Here is an 18,523-nt window from a genome sequence, read left to right as displayed (position 1 = left end):
GTCGCCAAGGCTGGCAGCCTGCGTCATGGTAAGCTACACAAGTGGCCAGCCTGGGCCTGACCCTCCATTTGCTCTCTAATTCTCTCTGCTGTTCTTCAGATCCAACACCCCAAGCACTCCTAAGTGCCCTCTCCAGACACAATACTGGTCAAAGAGCCTCTTGACTCAGGGAAGAAGAAATTACTAATTTTGCACAGCACTTGATAGGTCACAGAGGTCTTTCATGTCTATTTACTTCTCCCTCATTCTCTTCAGCTCTTTCTCCTTCTTGCCTTTCTCATCACTGTTTATACATCTCAAGATTCTTCTGTTTTAAAGAGTTTCCTGCAGACCTCACATTTCCATTAACCACCCTGGCTCTTCCACTCTTCCCAGAGTTTTGTTTTTTGTGGGTTTTGGGGGTGTTTTATTTTGTCAATCATGGGGCTTGAACTCAGGGCCTGAGCACTGTCCCTGAGCTCTTTCACTCAAGGGCAGCACTTTACCACTTTGAGCCACAATGCCACTTTCAGTATCTCTGGTGGTTAATTGGAGATAAAAGAATCTTTCCTACCTGGCTGAGATCCTCTCACATCTCAGCCTCTGGAGTAGCTAAGTATACAGGTGTGAACCACCAGCACCCAGCTAACATTTCCATACATTTACTGGCTCTATCTTCACACATTCCCTTTACTCTTCAACCACTCCAATCACCTCTGTGCTTGCCACCCTATGTATCTTCTCATGGGGTTATCAACGAACACTTCATGTTAAACCCACTGGAACTCAACTGATCTAACTTGGCTTCTTGGCATCTTCTGATACCATGAAATGTATCTGCAATTTCAACCCTTTCTTCCTTTCACTTTCTTCCATATCATACTCTCACGTTCGTCCTCTCCTATCTGGTCTCTATCAGGAATTCTTTTCATGTGCATTTTCATTTTTTTTTGTTTGTTTTGGGGGTTTTTTTTTTTGGGTCCAGTCGTGGGACCTGAACTCTGGGCCTGGGCGCTGTCCCTCAGCTCTTCAGTTCAAGGCTAGCACTCTACCACTTGAGCCACAGTGCCACTTCCGGCTTTTTTTTTCTGCTTATGTGGTGCTGAGGAATCAAACCCAGGGCCTCATGCATGCAAGGCAAGCGCTCTACCACTGAGCCACCTTCCCAGCCCCTTCCTGTGCATTTTCATCAGATGTGAGTGTTTCTCCAGGAACTGGCTTAGACCACTTCTCTTGCCCACACTCTCTATTATTGGAGCCTGATGACTTCTGTTATGGTTTCCGTGTGTTGAAACTGGCAGATCCAATCATTGAGAGGTGATTGGACTTCTGCCTTCATCAATGGATTATGATGAACTCAGAATTGGATGGTATTATTGGAGCACATTCTTGGGGGTTATAACTTGTCCCAGGCCTTATTCTGCTTCCTGTCCACCACAAGGAGAGAAACTTCCCTCCTCTGTAACCTTCTACAATGATGTTCTGAATTATCTGCCCAGAAACAATACAGCTGGCCAACAATGGACTAAAATCTCTGAAACCTAAGTCAATATCAATCTTTTTCCTCTAAGTTGTTTATCTCAGAGATTGTGTCATAGCAACAAAAACCCAATACGGTTTTTTGTTTGTTTGTTTGTTTTGGGGTCCGGTCGTGGGGCCTGAACTCTGGGCCTGGGCGCTGTCCCTCAGCTCTTCAGCTCAAGGCTAGCGCTCTACCACTTGAGCCACAGCGCCACTTCTGGCTTTTTTCTTTTTGCTTATGTGGTGCTGAGGAATTGAACCCAGGGCCTCAGGCATGCAAGGCAAGCGCTCTACCACTGAGCCACCTTCCCAGCCCCACCCAATACGTTTATACATACAGCTATACCAACCAATAGCTCCTACCTAGACCTCTCTCTGTCACATACATAAATCCTATGTACCTACTGACTGTCCTCTCAAGACAGCTCTCCAAGGCACCTTGAATGTAACCATGCCAGACTCAATCAAATATGCCATCCTCATTCTCATTCTAACTCTAACAAGTCTTATTCTGCTTCTGTTGTCTCCTCATGAACTCACAAGCCAGTTATCACCCTTAACTTCTTGACCCCTCCCTTCACTTTCCTCATCCAGTTAATCAGCAAATCCTCTCTCACCATATCACTCCCTAAATTGTCTTCGAATCTTCTTTTGCCAATCTTGGGGCTAGAACTCAGGGCCTAGGCACTGCCTCTGAGCTTCTTTGCTCAAGGCTAGCACTCTACCACTTGAGCCACAGCACCACTTTCAGCTTTTTCTATTTATGTGGTACTGAGGAATCGAACCCAGGGCTTCACGCATGTTAGGCAAGCGCTCTACCACTGAAGTCACATTCCCAGCCCTGAATCTATCATTTTGTCTGCTGTTACTTTCTAATTTATGCTAATATCAGTTCTTATCTGAATCACTATAATAGCGTAAATCAAGAATTTTACTGATATAGATTTGCCCATTTATTTACACACTACCAATATTTGCTTCCAAAATGTATGGAATGAATAGTGGCATCAGAGACATTATAGACTACAAAATTCAAAATATTTACTATTTGATCCTTTACAAAATATTTTTTTTAAAAAGTCAGCCATAATGGTCTCCTGCCTTATGTTCTAAGTCCCTTAAACTGAAACTACTACCAGAGTAGTTCTAAAATTAATTCATGTTTCCAAAATTAATCTACAAAGTCTAGAAAATCCCTATTAAAATCCTAAGGCTTTTAAAGGCACTTAACAAGTTTGACTCCAAAATTTGTCTGGAAAGTGACAAACAGCCTGAAAACAGCCAAGAAATTTTTGAAAAATAAAACAACCAAAGGAAGACTTGCCTAATCAGATGTCAAAGCAGAGTATGTAATCAAAATAATAGAGCTAGTGATAGAGCTCGGTGCTAGAACATCTGCCTAGCGTGTACAAGGACCTGGGCTGGATCCCCAGTGCGACCAACAAAACAACTGGTAAAGTACTGGCATAAAATAAGAGAATGATAAGTTGAGGGACAGCAGCACCCAGGCCCAGAGGTCAAGCCCCACAAACAACCAAAAAACCCCCAAACATAGCACTGAAATATAACTAAAGTACTAAGAAACAGGTGCTATCCATAAGAGAATGTAAGATATGACAAAGAACGGGCTTGTCAATAAAGACAGTTGAGTCCACTAACTATTTGGAAAATTAAATGAGCAAACGACTCCCTCCCTCCCATAATAACCTCTAAATGGTTTAAACAGACATACAAAAAATAAAACTTAGAGCAGATGTGGTTGTAAATACCTGTAATTCCAGCACTCCAGAGGTAGTTAGCAATACACTGTCTCAATAAAACTAAAAAGAAAACTAATCTCTTTCTCTCTTTCCTTTCTTGTTTTTTTTTTTTTCTTGTCAGTCATGGGGCTTGAACTCAGCTTGGGCGCTGTCCCTGCGCTCTTCAGCTCAAGGCAAGCGCTCTACCTCTTGAGCCACAGTGCCGCTTCTGGTTTTCTAGTGGTTTACTGGAGATAAGAGTCTCACGGACTCTTCTGCCCGGGCTGGCTTTGAACCGTGATCCTCAGATCTCAGCCTCCTGAGTAGCTAGGATTACAGGTGTGAGCCTCTCTCTCTTTCCTTTCTTTAGTAAAGTGCTGGGATTTGAATTCAGGGCTTCCCATTCCTAGACCTCCAGCTCTTTTATTTGCTGATTATAGGTGAGATAAGTTCTCACTTCTCACTTGGGCATGGACCACAATTCACCTATTTTAGGCTTCCCCTCCTACCTAGGATGACAGGCTAGTGCCACCATGCCTAGCTATCCATTGAGAAGGGCTCTTCAAAACTTTTCTGCCTGGGTCAGATGCTGGCGGCTCACACTGTAATCCTAGCTACTCAAGAAGCTGAGATCTGTGAATCAAGGTTCAAAGCCAGCGTGGGCAGGAAAGTCCATGACACTTTTATCTCTAATAAACTACCAAAGAACCAGAAGTGGCACTGTGGCTCAAGTGGTAGAGCACTCACCTTGAGCTGAAGTACTGAGGGTCGGACAGTGCCCTGGCCCAGAGTTCTAGCCCCATGACGCAGGGGAAAAAAAAATTCTGCCTGGTCTGACCTTTAACTTCAAACTTCCCAATCTCATCCTCAGGGTAGTTGGGATTCTAGGCATGAGCTACCAGCATCCAACAAAAAGTCTAATTTCTGTTGGCAGAAAGTAGAGAATATATTTAGATCCTTGGAGCAGGGAATTCTTTAAGCAAGACTAAAGCCATTTAGGGAAAACAAAAAGTGCAAGACTGACAATGAAAGTAGTAAGAATTTCTGTGCTAAGAGTACAACTGGATAGCAGTGCTTGATTAGCAAATGTGAGACCCTAAGTGTCATTCCCAGCCCACACCTGCCAAAAACAACAACAACAACAACAACACAAAAATGTCCACATAGTAGAGAACAAAATTATTAAGTTAAAAAGGTGACAAGAGGCTAGGAATGTGTCTTAGTGGTAGAGTGTTTGCTTAGCATGCATGAAGCCCTGAGTTCAATTCCTCAGTACCACATACACAGAAAAAGCCACAAGTGGTGCTATGGCTCAAGTGGTAGAGTTCTAGCCTTGAGCAAAAGAAGCTAGGGATAGTGCCTATGCCCTGAGTTCAAGCCCCAGGACTGGCAAAAAAAAAAAGGGGGGGGTGGGGGGGCTGGTGCTGGTGGCTCATACCTGTAATCCTAGGTACTAAGGAGGCTGAGATCTGAAGATCATGGTTCAAAGCCAACCCAGGCAGGAAAGTCCATGAGACTTCAATTAGCCACCAAAAGACAAGAAGTGGAGCTATGGCTCCAACTGGTAGAGCACTAGCCTTGAGCAAAAACCAGCTCAGAAGTCTGGCACCAGTTGCTCATGCCTGTAATCCTAACTACTCAGGAGGCTGAGATCTAAGGAATGTGGTTCAAAGCCAGCCTAGGCAGGAAAGTCCATGAAACTCTTTTCTCCAATTAACCACCAGAAAAGCAGAGGTGGTGCTGTGGCTCAAGTGGTAGAGCACTCACCTTGAGCTGAAGAGCTCAGGGACAGGGCCCAGGCCTGAGTTCAAGCCCCATGACCAACAAAAAAGAAAAAGAAAAAGTCTTAAGCTGGACACTGGTGGCTCATGCCTATAATCGTAGCTACTCAGGAGGCTGAAATCTGAGGATCATCGACAGGAAAATCCATGACTCTTATCTCCAATAAACAACTCAGAAAAGGCGGAAGTGGTGCAGTGGCTCAAGTGCCAAAGAAGCTCAGGGACAGTGCCCAGGCCCTGAGTTTAAGCCCTAGACTGACAGGCATGCATACATGCGCACACACACGTGTGCTTGCACACACACACACAAACACAGGTTTTACAATTTTACTAGGACCACCCTTGGACTGTGATCCTCCTATGTTTATTTCCCAAGAAGCAGAGATTCTAAGCATGCACTGCCATGCCTGGCCAAAACTATTTTTAAAATACTACTAAGATATTATTTACCTTTCACTCTCATTTTCTCACAGTTGTGCAGTGGATTCAATAATTAAGAGTACAGTAAGCCCACTTTATTCCCAAATTCACAAACTTCATTGGGTTTTAACCAAGCGTGGTCAAAAAAATAAATAGCCAATGCCAGTTGCTCACACCTGTAATCCTAGCTACTCAGGAGGCTGAAATCTGAGGATCGCAGTTCAAAGCCAGCCTAGGTAGGAAAGTCTATGAGACTCTTATCTCCAATAAACCACAAGAAAACCCAAAGTGTCACTGTGGCTCAAGTGGTAGAGTGCTCACCTTAAGCTGAAGAGCTGAGGAACAGTTTCCAAGCCCAGAGTTCAAGTCCTATGACTGACCAAAAGAAAAAAAAAAAAAAATATATATATATATATATATATATATATAATGAAAGTGGAGCTGTGTATGAAGTGCTAGAGTATCAGCCTTGAGTGAAAAAGCTCCAGGGATAATGCCCCAGCCTTGGGTCCAAGCTCTAGTACTGTCACAAAATAAAAAAAAAAAAAGGTGCCCAAAAGGTAAGACAAAAGCTATGGTAATCCTCCTAAGCCAAAAAGGGCACATAAGTTCTTAATTTAGTAATAAAAGGACATTTTAAGATTTGTTGAAAAACAGCATATGTTTAACAAAAGTTGGGCAGTAATATGGGAAAAATGAGTCTACCATCTGCACAATTTGAAATGACTTGAAATAACATCTATTAATACTGCAGTGATGTGTGTGACAATACATTTTGTCACAGCAGTGTAGCCTACTCCATGTAGTTCCAAGTTATGAATCTCAGACCTGTTGTACATATAGTTGAGGTAAATTTGAGTTCACTTTTTTGTCAGTTGTGCGGCTTGAACCCTGGCCTGCTGTCCCTCAGCTCTTTAGCTCAATGCTTTGAACTGCGATCCTCAGATCTCAGCCTCCTGAGTAGCTAGGATCACAGGTGTGAGCCACCAGCGCCAGGCTAAATTCACTTTTTTTTTTTTTTTGGTCGGTCGTGGGGCTTGAACTCTGGGCCTGGGTGCTGTCCCTCAGCTCTTCAGCTCAAGGCGAGCGCTCTACCACTTGAGCTACAGCGCCACTTCCGGTTTTCTGGTGGTTTATTGGAGATAGGAGTCTCACAGTCTCTCCTGCCCGGGCTGGCTTTGAACCACGATCCTCAGATCTCAGCCTCCTGATTAGCTAGGATTACAGGCGTGAGCCACCAGCGCCCGGCCTAAATTCACTTTTAGTGTGTGTGCTAGTACTGGGGATTGACCTCAGGCTCTCAAGCTCTGGTTCAGCATTTTAGTTCATAGTACTCTACTGCTTGTTTTTTGCCGGTTATTTGGAGATAACAATCTTGTGGATCTGTCTGACAAGACTACATATTAACTGAGAGTCTCAGATCTCAGCTTCCTGAGTAGCTAGGGTGATAAGCATAAGCCACCAGCACCAGTAAATTTGAGTAACTTTAAAAGCACTGAATTCTGCATTCTGAGCATTCATGGATTTTCCTCAATGGTGATCTTCTTGGAACCATATGCCCACAGATACCATGGATTTACTGTAGCTATATGTCAGGGATGGATAGTTTCCAAATGACCATCTTATGATGTTTCAAAATCCTGCATGGGTAAAAGATCCATTCAAAGTGCAAGAGAGTGCTATGGGTATATGTATATCTTGGTGGTAGGGTGATCACCTGGCATGTGCAAGGCCTGGGGCTTGATCCCCTGTACCATGAAAAACTACATGAGGTAGACCAAGGGTTTCTTTTTGGTGTCCATACTGAGGCTTAATCTCAAGGCCTGGTGCTCTTGCTTAGAGGCTCTTAGCTTTTCTGCTCAAGGGTGGCACCCTACCACTTGAGCTACACCTCCACCTTCAGCTTTTCGCTAGTTGGAGATAAAAGATTCTCTTGTATTTGTCTATCCAGACTTTATTTGTTTAATTGTTGCCAGTCCTGGGGCTTAAACTCAGGGCCTGGGCACTGTCTTGGTGTTTCTTCAAGGTTAGCACTCCACCACTTGAGCCACAGCACCACCTCCAGCTTTTTCTGCTTATGTGGTACTGAGGAATCAAACTGAGGGCTTCATGTATGCAAGGCAAGCACTCTACCACTAAGCCACATTCCCAGCCCATCCAGACTTTAAACCTCCATCCTCAGATCTCAGCCTCCTGAATAGATAGGATTCCAGGTGTGAGTCACCAGCATCCAACTAGTTACCAAAGTCTTCATTATCCACCACATTCTTTGAGTAATGAAATAAGCTGTGGTTCACAGCTCTGTCTCCAGGGCTTAGCACTGCCTGACACATACAAACATTTGTAAATACTTATCAATAGAGCAAGTCAAGTGAATAACCTATTCATCACAACAAATGAAGTAGTATATTTTACAAAAAAAAACAAAAAACAAAAAAACCCTAAAGTTCAGAGAAGTAATCTGGAGAAGGTATAAACTGACAATTGCACTTCAAATGCAAATTGTAAACTGTCTAGTGCAAAATTGTTTTTCTTTTTTCTTTTTCTTTTTGTTGTTAAAGGGGTTTGAGCTCAAGGCCTCATACTTTTGCTTGGCATTTTCACTCAAAGCAAGTGCTCTACCACTTTCAACCTTTTGCTGGTTGCTTGGAAATACGAATCTGTTCAAGCTAGTTTTGAAATGTCATTCTCAGATCTTGAGTGGCTAGGATTACAGATGTGAGCCACTGGCACCCAGCTCAAAATCCTCACTTTTTTTTTTTTTGGGGGGGGGGGAGGTTGATGTTGCACAGTTTACCTGGGAACTAATGGCATACTTCAGGTAAGAAAGGATAAGAGGATTGGGAGAAGGTCCAATCATAGCCTGCTCCAGTAGTGCTTCTGCAAAAGACAAATAACAAAGTAAGGCTGAGTGGTTACAACTTTTCTGCATTTATCCTCCCATACCTTCCTTCCCATTTCACTGGAGACCTGCCAGGTTGAGAATGTCCCAGGTGGCTCCTTTGGGAAAGAATTTCTTCATGTTGATTGCCCACTGGTAGTCGCTCCATCGCTCCTTCCAAGCTTGCAAAATGGCCTGTTTCAAGTTCACCACCTTCATGATTTCACTCTGAGGAGGCCAGGCTGGTGGTGGCTGCCAGCTTTGAGATGGGAGAAATGGAGTTAGAGAAGAGATGAGGCTGGGTGGGGGTGGGGAGGAGAACAAGACTGGAGATTCGGGAAGATATAAGCAAAGCAGAGAAACTAGATGGGAAAAAATGGGGGGGGGGGGAAGAGGCAACATCGAGATGCTCTCAGGACCTCTCCTCCAGCGCCATTCTTCCTTCTAGTCCGGCACTGGACAAGAGGCGTCCAACCCGCTAATACAAACACTGAAGGGGGCAGAAAGGAGTTAAGCCAGTTCCGCTGCCTAATTGCGCCCTTAATTCTAGCTGCGTTCCTCATCCACTGCCGCCCCAGTCCAGATTTCCACCCCTAAACACACACACACTTCCAACCTGAAACTCTCAATTCTTCCCCTTTCATTCACCACCTCCTTAAATTTGAGCCTACCGGACAACCAAGTTCTAGATCTTCGGCAGCGCCATCTTAGCACCTATCAAGGAACTCGCTTTCTATTGGCTGGAACTAAAACACATCTCCCAATTAAAAAATGCAGAAAAAAAAAGGACAGGTTCCGCCATAGTGTCTTCTGGGAAGTGTAGTTCCTTAGGCTGGAACCGCATTTGAGCTGGAGAGCTTTTGAGACAGGGATTGATCTAGCAAGGAACCAAAGCTCAGTCAGGGTCTAGGGAAAAAAATCAGGTGTTACTCAACAACGTCACTGTCTACTAGCTCTTGAATATCTTTCCCTTATCCTCTAGTTAAAAGGCACAGCAAAGGGTGTGGTATTCTTTTCAGGCCTTTTTTTTTTTTTGTATCCAAAGCCTCTGGTGCCACCCTGCTTCCCATTTCCACACTTGTATTCCAAAAGTGACATTAAGAAACGATTAGATGCAACATATCATCACTTCATTCTTCATTTGACTATTTGACTATTCTCACAGAATATACTGACTCTGCATACTGATTACATTCAGGGGGGAAGAAACTGAGGTTAAAGTTATCAAAGCAAGGTTTTAACTCTAAGAAACTCTCCACAATTCCCTAGAGTGACATGATGACTGAATTTAATGCAATATTGTAGTTGAGTTCCTGGATCAGAAATAGAATATCTGAGGGCTGGGAAGGTGGCTCAGTGGTAGAGCGCTTGCCTTGCATGCCTGAGGCCCTGGGTTCGATTCCTCAGCACCACATAAGCAAAAAAAGAAAAAAGCCGGAAGTGGTGCTGTGGCTCAAGTGGTAGAGCGCTAGCCTTGAGCTGAAGAGCTGAGGGACAGCGCCCAGGCCCAGAGTTCAGGCCCCACGACTGGACCCAAAATAAAATAAAATAAAAAGAATATTTGATTTTAAAAAAATAACAGCAACAACAACGAAGAAGCTGGATATACTGGCTCACTTCTGAAATCCTAGCAACTCAAAAGGCTGAGATCTGAAGATCTTGGTTTGAAGCCAACCCAGGTAGGAAAGCCTCTGAAACTCTTATCTCCTGTGGAGATAAGTGGAGCTGTGGCTCAAATAGTAGCACAAAAGCTCAGAGACAGCACCCAAGCCCTGAGTTCTAGCCCCAGGACTAGCGTATGTGCGCGCACACGCACGCGAACACACATACATGCATGCGCGCGCACGCGTGCCACCATGCCAGGTTATAGGCCACCTTCTGAATGAAAATCAGGATGAGGGCTGGGAAGGTGGCTCAGTGGTAGAGCGCTTGCCTTGCATGCCTAAGGCCTTGGGTTCGATTCCCCAGCACCACATAAGCAAAAAGAAAAAAAGCCAGAAGTGGTGCTATGGCTCAAGTGGTAGAGCACTAGCCTTGAGCTGAAAAGCTGAGGGACAGCGTGCAGGCCCAGATGTCAGGCCCTACAAAAAAAAAGAAAATCAGGATGAATCTGAGAGAGCTCTACTTTGGGCTCTGGAAGTACCCTTTTAGCTGTTACAGAAAAGAATAACAGGTACTTTGAGCAAAGTTTAAACAGGGAGACAAGGACTACCATCTGAAGCTAAGAATGTGGCTGGAAGAAATCCAAAGTGCATCCTCCTAAGATGCTCTTTCTGCCTCTTTAGACTTTCAGCCCCCACCCCCCCATTCTGCTCCCTTGTGCCTGTCCAAGTGACACTATGGGGGAACAATTTATACATGATAGCTGACAAATGTGTGTCACCAAAGCACCCAAGCAAAAGGAAGGAGAACTCAGAGTCCTCGTGCTTAACCTCCAAGCTACCTCAACCACACAGGCTTATACTTGACATTGCCACTAACCCTGCTTCTCTGCAGTCTTTCACCTAGCTTGCTTTGCCCTTCATTCCACCTGTGCTTGCTCCTCACCTCCTCCTATTCATTTTCTATGACAGCAGCCTAGGCCCTCCTCCCACACATACCTTAGGCCATTTCTGGATCCTGCAGCTCTTCTTCTATCCTTCATAGCCCAACCTAGACCTCTTGGAGTGAAGCTGTCAACTTTGTGACTGCTTCTTACAGGGTGAGTGTCGGTTGGTGCAGCCCACGTGGGAGCGGAAAATATCTAGGCTCTGAGGATGGTAATAATCTGAGCTCAAACCAGCTCCTCTGACAGAAAGCCTAGCAGATTTCTAGGGAGATGCCTCCCTCCACTTTATAGTGGCAGAGAGGCAGCTCCTGGAATCAAGCCATCTGTCTTCTTTGCGCGTGCGCGCGCACGCGCGCGCGCGCGCGCACGCGCACACACACACACACACACACACACACACACACACCTTAGCAGCAGCCCTTTCTCTTGACTTGTCAGAATTTTCCCAGAGACTGAACTCCTATACAAAAGGACTCCTTTAGACCTTTAGCTCTGGGCAAGAACCATTGCCAATTTCTCTACTTGGACCTTGTTGCTTCTCTAGTTTGTAAGTATCAGCTTTTCCTTACATTATGTCTTACCTCTCCTCTCCCCAGGGACTCCTCTTGAGCTCTCTGGCTTGCCCATTGAATGAACAGTACTCCAGGATCATCTCCCAGAAGATGAGAGAAAAGATGCTGAGGTCTCATTCAGGTGTGCAAGAAAATGTCTCCCCGCCTTCTCAAAGCCTCTTCTTGCTTACTCCATTGTCTTTAACTGTTTCTCAGAGGCTGGAGTCCTATTTCTCTTCTCCTAGCCCTGAGCCCCAACATCATCACCTTTTGTTTTGTTTTGTTTTGTTTGAGACAGGCTAACCTTGATCCTCCTGCATCAACTTCCAAAGTGCTGGGATTATAGGCACTAACTACCAGGCCCAGCAATATCTTATTAGTTGATCTGGCTGGAGAATGAGATCTGGCTAGAGGTGAGGGGTAGGTAAAAACCAATCAGGCAGAGTGACAAGACAGTACCTAGAGGAGTAGCAGCCCAGTCTGACTGGGACAAGAAACCGCAAGAAACAGGTTTTAGGGAAGGAGTCATTCCTTATTCAGACTAGTAAAAAGCATTTAAGCCAGTGCCAGTGGCTCAAGCCTGTAATCCTAGCTACTCAGAAGGCTGAGATCTGAGGATCATGGTTCAAAGCCATCCCAGGCAGGAAACTCTGTGAGACTCTTATCTCCCACAAACCACCAGAAAACTGAAAGTGGTACTGTGGCTCAAGTGGTAAAGTGCTAGCCTTGAGCTGAAGAGCTGAGGGACAGCGCCCAGGCCAGAGTTCAAGCCCCATGACAAAAAAAATGTTTAAAAGCTGGGCACTGGTGGCTCACAACTATAATAATATCTACTCAGGAGACTGAGATCTGAGGATCCTGGTTTGAAGCCAGCTTGGGCAGACAAATCTGAGAGTCTTATCTCCAATTAACCAGCAAAAAGCCAGAAGTGGAGGTGTGGTTTAAGTGGTAGAGCACCATCCTTGAGAGAAATAGCTAAATGAGAGCACCAAACCCTGAGTTCTAGTCCCAATACCAGTACACAAACACATGCGCGAGCACACCACACACACACACACATACACACACACACACACACACACACACACACACACACACACAGAGTTTAAGAAAAAGTAATGAGGGGCTGGGAATGTGGCTTAGTGGTAGAGTGCTTGCCTAGCATGCATGAAGCCTGAGTTCGATTCCTCAGTACCACAAAAACAAAAAAATCCAGAAGTGCTGCTGTGGCTCCAGTGGTAGAGTACTAGCCTTGAACACAGAGAGACACAGGGACAGAGCCCAGGCCCTGAGTTCAAGCCCCAGGACTAGCAAAAAAAAAAAAAAGTAATGAGTCCAAAACCTAGAAACCCTGAAATCACTGATAAACCTATAAGGCCCAGGGCATTTCAGCTTTTCTTCTCTCCAGAGAGAAATTGAGTCTCCTAAGTGAGATATTTCCCTCTGGAACTTTATCTGGGCAGCCCCACCGTGCAGCAGATGCATGGGGAAAAAAATGCACTCACATTCTCACACATAGTGAGCTTCAAACCAGTCCCATCTTCCTACCAGTTCAAAAATCAAAATTTTGCTTTCTGCTTTACCTGGAGGAGAGGATGGTTAGGAAGAGACCTATAGGGTGACTACACCCTGGGTCCCAGTACTCTGCCTCTGTCTTCAGCTGAGTGAAAGGAGAGTGAAAGGCCAAGTTTGTTTTTATTTTTGCTTAGGCTTTTGAGACCAGGTATGCTATATACCCCAGACTAGCCTCAAACTAATGATCCTCCTGACTGCATATTCCACAGGCTAGGATTACAAGTATGAGCCACCATACCCAGGTGGAAAGGGCAGAATATGAACCAAACCTCAGAATAGTTTCTTCTCTAATACCCTGGAGATGGTCTCCCTCTGCACATCCTCAATGGATGTAGCATCTCTACTTTAAGGCCAAGAAAACTCAAGAAAGCCATTCTACTTTATACTCTTTATTTATTTATTTTTTTGGTCAGTCGTGGGACTTGAACTCTAGGCCTAGATGCTGTCTCTCAGCTCTTCAGCTTAAGGCAAGTGCTCTACCACTTGAGCCACAGTGCCACTTTCAGTTTTCTGGTGGTATATGGGAGATAAGAGTATCACGGAATTTCCTGCCCAGGCTGGCTTTGAACCATGATCTTCAGATTTCAACCTCATTAGTAGCTAGGATTACAGTCATGAGCCACGGGTGCCCAGCTACTTTATACTCTTGACTTCAACACCAACTGCCCCATCCACTCCTCTAAGGGGAGGGATGCAAGGATATAAGCCCCAAACTCTGATGGTTAAGAAGACCTCCCTCAGCGGGGAATGTGGCTTAGTGATAGAGTGCTTGCCTAGCATGCATGAAGCCATGGGTTCACTTCCTCAGTACCACATACACAGAAAAAGCTGGAAGTGGTGCTGTGGCTCAAGTGTAGAGCGATAGCCTTGAGCAACAGAAGCTCAGGGACAGTGCCCAAGCCCTGAGTTCAAACCCCAGGACTGGCAAAAAAAAAAAAAAAAAAAAAAGAAGGAGAAAGAGAAGACCACCTTCCTCTTCTTTTCTGTCTCCTGCTGGCAAAGGCAGTATGAGCTGGATGGGAAAATTAAACCAGAAGGTAGGGACATTTGGTGGATCCAATACCTGGCACATATTAAATACTCAAAAAAATCAAATCAATAAAAAAAGAGAGGAGAAATGCTAAAAGACAGCCTGGAGAAAGGATCAGTTCATTTTTTTGTTCCCACTTTTTGTCTTCACTATTAAAACAAGGTTCAGCCAGGCCTTTTTCCCTTGACCCCTCTTTTTTTTTTAATAAAATTTATTGTTATTGTTAAGGTATTGTATGGAGCAGTTACTATTTCATAAGTCAGATAATGACTATGTGTCTTTTTTGGGACAATGTCATCCCTTCCTTCACTTCCCCTCAGTTTACCTCTCCTATCCCTGCCCACAAGTTCCCCTGGTTCCTCCTTGATGATTCTTACCCAAGGTGACTGGTGGGACAATAGTAACTGAAAGGGGAGAATTAAGTGATCACATTTTTTTTTCTAGTACTGGGATTTGAACTTAGGCCCTTAAATTTGCTTAGTTTGCTGGCTCAGCTGATGCTCTACCACTTAAACTATGCCTCCAGCCAGTCTTTGGCCATTTTATTCTTATCAGGGTAATTATTTGGTAGTTTCCAGATTCTCATCTCTGCTACACACTTGATTGCCTACTTCTATATATTTTCCCCCAACTTATTTTCTTCCACTCGATTGGCAGATCACTAAAGAGGAGAAACATCCAGTCTTTAGGTTCTCCTTGCTGGTACTGCCTTGGTTTCATCTGACACTAAGATCCCACATAATCCTCTCTACCTCTCCTAGAGAGCCTTGTACAGCCCTTATACATCTCTAGCCATTTGGGGAAATAGGAGACAGGCTTTTTTGCCAACCAGTCCCTCAGAGCACCCCCAATAATTGAGGCTGTATTTTCAAAGCCAATGAGTGTTTGTTGGATAGTTCATCATCACTTGATGACATCACCCCAAGCCCAAGAGGTCAAGACAAGATGGTAGGAGGCAGGGAGTGGAAATGTAGCTCAGTATAGAGCACATGCTAAGCTATAAGCCCTGAGTTTGACCCCTAGGACTAACTAAAGAAATAAATAAAAGACAGGGAAGGAGGTTACTAAGGCCTAGCCATATACGAGGGCTGGCAGGGGCTCATCTTGTTTCCTCAAACCCCTAAGATATCTAAGGCTTCTTAGAAGAAACAGAGAGTGCTATATGGGTCTTCGCTGCTAAGCTTTGGGGAAACCTCTTTAGAAACAGATAAATTCCTTGGTTTCTAGGGGTGGGAACCTCAAGAAATCTTGGGGGCGCCTCCTAGCAACAGCCTGGGAGGAAGGCAAGGAAAAGAGGGAAGGAGGGGCCTGGGTACCGACTGCTCCAATGGAAGCGCAGAGAGCAGACTATAACTGCTGCCTCCTTGGTAACCAAAATTCAAGATGGAGGGGAGTCTCCTAAAAGGTCTAACCATCTCATTCATGCTCCACCTTCAGGCTCTGCATAGGTGCAGAAGTAGGGGGAGCTAAGAGAGGACAGCCTGGGTATGGAGTTTCATGGCAAGGAGCGAACAGGAGCTGGGATGAACTGAATCTCAGAAGAGCTAGAAGCAAGCCAGGTGCCTGTGGCTCACGCCTGTAATCCTAGCTACTCAAGAGGCTGAGATCTGAGGAACACAGTTCAGAGCCAGCCCGGGCACGAAAGTCCGTGAGATTCTTATCTCCAGTAAACCACCAGAAAACCAGAAGTGGTGCTGTGGCTCAAGTGGCAGAGCACTTGCCTTGAGCTGAAGAGCACAGGGACAAGGCCCAGGCCCAGAGTTCAAGTCCCATGACTGACAAAAAAAAGCTAGAAGCTTCAAGGAACAGGTGGGCAGCGTGAGACGGTGGGAAGAGTAAAGTTGCAACCAGAGATTTAGGCTTATAAGCCGAGAACTGGGCTGCAGCCTGGCATTTGGTGATTGCCATCTCTGATAGCAACATGCTATTCACTTTGCCCTTGCCCAGGTAGTCAACAGCCTGTTTTGGGAGCCCAGGAAAGAGGAAGAAATAAGGAGATGGGAATGGTGAACCCTTATCTTTGAAGTCAAAGTGCCCCATTCTGCTTCTAATAGGGTAGGAGAAGTTAAATCAGGAAGCATTTCATTTTCTGGCTCTGGGGTTTGGGATTTCACTTATGGAGAGTGTCTGGGATTTCAGAAAGTCTCCACCTAGTATCAAAAGCACTGGCCTTGCATCAAAGAGACCTTTGTGAAGAAAGACAGAATGGCTGGGTATGGTGGCAACCTCTTTAATCCCAGCACTCAGGAGTTTGGGACAGGAGAATCATGAATTTGAGGCAGCATAGGCTATATAACAAGATCTTATCTTTTTCTTTCTTTCTTTTAAGCATAGAGGAGGAGAGACAAAAGACAAAAGGAACTCACATCTATAATCCTAGCTACTCAGGAGGCTGAGATCTGAGGATCATGGTTCAAAGCCAGCCCAGGCCAGAAGGGCTGTGAAACTCTTTCTTTTTTTTTTCTTTTCTGTCCTTTGTGGGGCCTGAACTCTAGGCCTGGACTCTGTCCCTGAGCTCTTCAGCTCAAACCTAGCACTCTACCACTTGAGCCATGGCGCCACTTCCAGCTTTTTCTGCTTACGTGGTGCTTAGGAATAGAATCCAGGACCTCATGCATGCAAGGCAAGCACTCTACCACTGAGTCACCTCCCCAGCCCCTGTGAAACTCTTATCTCCAATGAACCATCAGAAAACTGGAAGTGGCACTGTGGCTCAAGTGGTAGAGCACTAGCCTTGAGCTAAAGAGCTCAGGGACAACTCTCAGGCCCAGAGTTCAAGCCACAAAACTGACACAAAAAAAAGTTAGTTAATTAATTTTTAAAAATGTTAAAAGGAGCCGGGTGCTGGTGGCTCACGCCTGTAATCCTAGCTACTCAGGAGGCTGAGATCTGAGGATCGCGGTTCAAAGCCAGACCGGGCAGGAGAGACCGTGAGACTCCTATCTCCAATAAACCACCAGAAAACCGGAAGTGGCGCTGTAGCTCAAGTGGTAGAGCGCTCGCCTTGAGCTGAAGAGCTGAGGGACAGCTCCCAGGCCCAGAGTTCAAGCCCCACGACCGACAAAAAAAAAAAAAATGTTAAAAGGATGTCGCCTTCATCTTCTAGTTCTGTCTCTGACTGTACATCTCATGCATTGGGCTTGTTTCCCAACTCCTCAGGTACAAGGAACTATTCCCATAGAGTACAGCACATGCTCTGAGCATGGCATGCGGTGGCCTTGCTCCCCAGGATTTCTCAGCCAAACCTGATCACTGATGAAGTGGCCTCAACTGGCAGACAGCCACACTCAGTGCACCTCCCACTACACACAGCACTGACTGTACGCTGTAGCCACTCGCCCTCCACTGCAGCTGTTGCATGTCCACTGTGAGCCTAGCCTGAACACAGGTTGATTCACTAACTGCGTGCTGACTCTGCACACGGCAGCCTCAATTTCCCACTGCAGCTGCCAGGGCACACTGCAGACTTTCACCCATTGCATATCCACCATCTTTTCCTATTGCATTCTGTGCCCGGAGGACTTCGTTCCAGCTGCCCTCTCAGCCTCCCTGTGCTCCAAGAAGAGGCTAGGCTCATATCCTCCATGCATGCATTGCAAACCTTTAACATGCCCCGCAAGAGAAGTGGCTCCATGAGAGCTGAGGATGCAGTTGGGCTGATGAAGGGCAGCCCAACTTACATAGGCTGTTTTGGTCAGCATCCCGCTCAGCACATGATTCTGTCCAGTGTAAATGGGGCAATTAGCAGAGCCAGCTCCCCCTGACACAAGCATACACACTCCTCCCCAAGAGCTGGCTGCAGAGGCAGGGCCCCACCCTGGGAGCTCGTGGGAAGGCGATGGCCCCCGCTGGTAAAACTGGGCTAATGACAGCGGGGAAACCGGCGGGGCCAGAGGGGGGTGCTAGGGTAATTAGACCTCTGCCTGGCGCTAGGAGATCCTGAGATGAAAGGGGCTCTGGCGTCACTGGCATGGTTTTATGTCAATGAATGCAGGTGTGTGTTGAGTATGTGTATGTGTGTGTGTCCACACGTGTGTGTATGTGCAGGGGTTTGGAGCCAGCGTGAAGACCTCTCTTTTTGGGAAACGGGGTCCCTTTGTATGCAGCTGCCCTCCTCCTTTGGTTGGCCCTGGTGCCATTTGGATTTTGATGGGACAAACATGAGAGGAAATGCCACTTCTATGAAGCTGGGAGATGAGGGGCTATGTATGGCTAGCCTTGCCTTGTCCCCAAGCTCAGCTGGGGGTGGGGGTGGGAGACGCTCAGCTGGGGGAGGGGACAGCTTGTTGGAGAGTAGCTGTAATCGATGAAAGGAAAAGTCTCCATGGAGAACGGGGGACGTCGGAGAGAGGAGGCAGTGGACCCAGTATTGTGAGGAGTAAGGGGGCGAGGGTAACATGGAGGATTAAAAACACAGGGCTGTCGTTCAGAGGACTTCCCAAGTCACCTGCCCACCCCACCCCTCGCAGCTTAAGCTGGAGGAAGCTTTACCCCTGGC

The 18,523-nt window shown here is 45.9% G+C and overlaps 1 protein-coding gene across 3 annotated transcripts in view; it reads right to left on the bottom strand.

The window, feature by feature from the left end:
- Positions 1 to 9,047, bottom strand: part of Med24 (mediator complex subunit 24) — a 28,954-nt gene extending 19,907 nt beyond the window's left edge. The window contains exons 1-3 of one of the 3 annotated variants that reach the window (XM_070028112.1): positions 8,993 to 9,047; positions 8,411 to 8,580; positions 8,238 to 8,320 (exon numbers count right to left, since the gene is read on the bottom strand). In XM_070028112.1, the coding sequence (XP_069884213.1) occupies positions 8,238 to 8,320; positions 8,411 to 8,540 (213 nt within the window). In that variant the 5' untranslated portion in view covers positions 8,541 to 8,580; positions 8,993 to 9,047. Of the gene's footprint in view, positions 1 to 8,237; positions 8,321 to 8,410; positions 8,581 to 8,937 lie in introns of those variants that run through there. The other 2 variants (XM_070028113.1, XM_070028114.1) reach the window with 2 other exon arrangements.
- Positions 9,048 to 18,523: the final 9,476 nt, after the last annotated feature.

This window comes from Dipodomys merriami, unplaced genomic scaffold (assembly GCF_024711535.1).
Source record: "Dipodomys merriami isolate MVZ:Mamm:240054 unplaced genomic scaffold, mDipMer1.0.p SCAF_19, whole genome shotgun sequence".
Taxonomy (NCBI): Eukaryota; Metazoa; Chordata; class Mammalia; order Rodentia; family Heteromyidae; genus Dipodomys; species Dipodomys merriami.
This window is presented reverse-complemented; position numbering and strand designations above follow the sequence as displayed.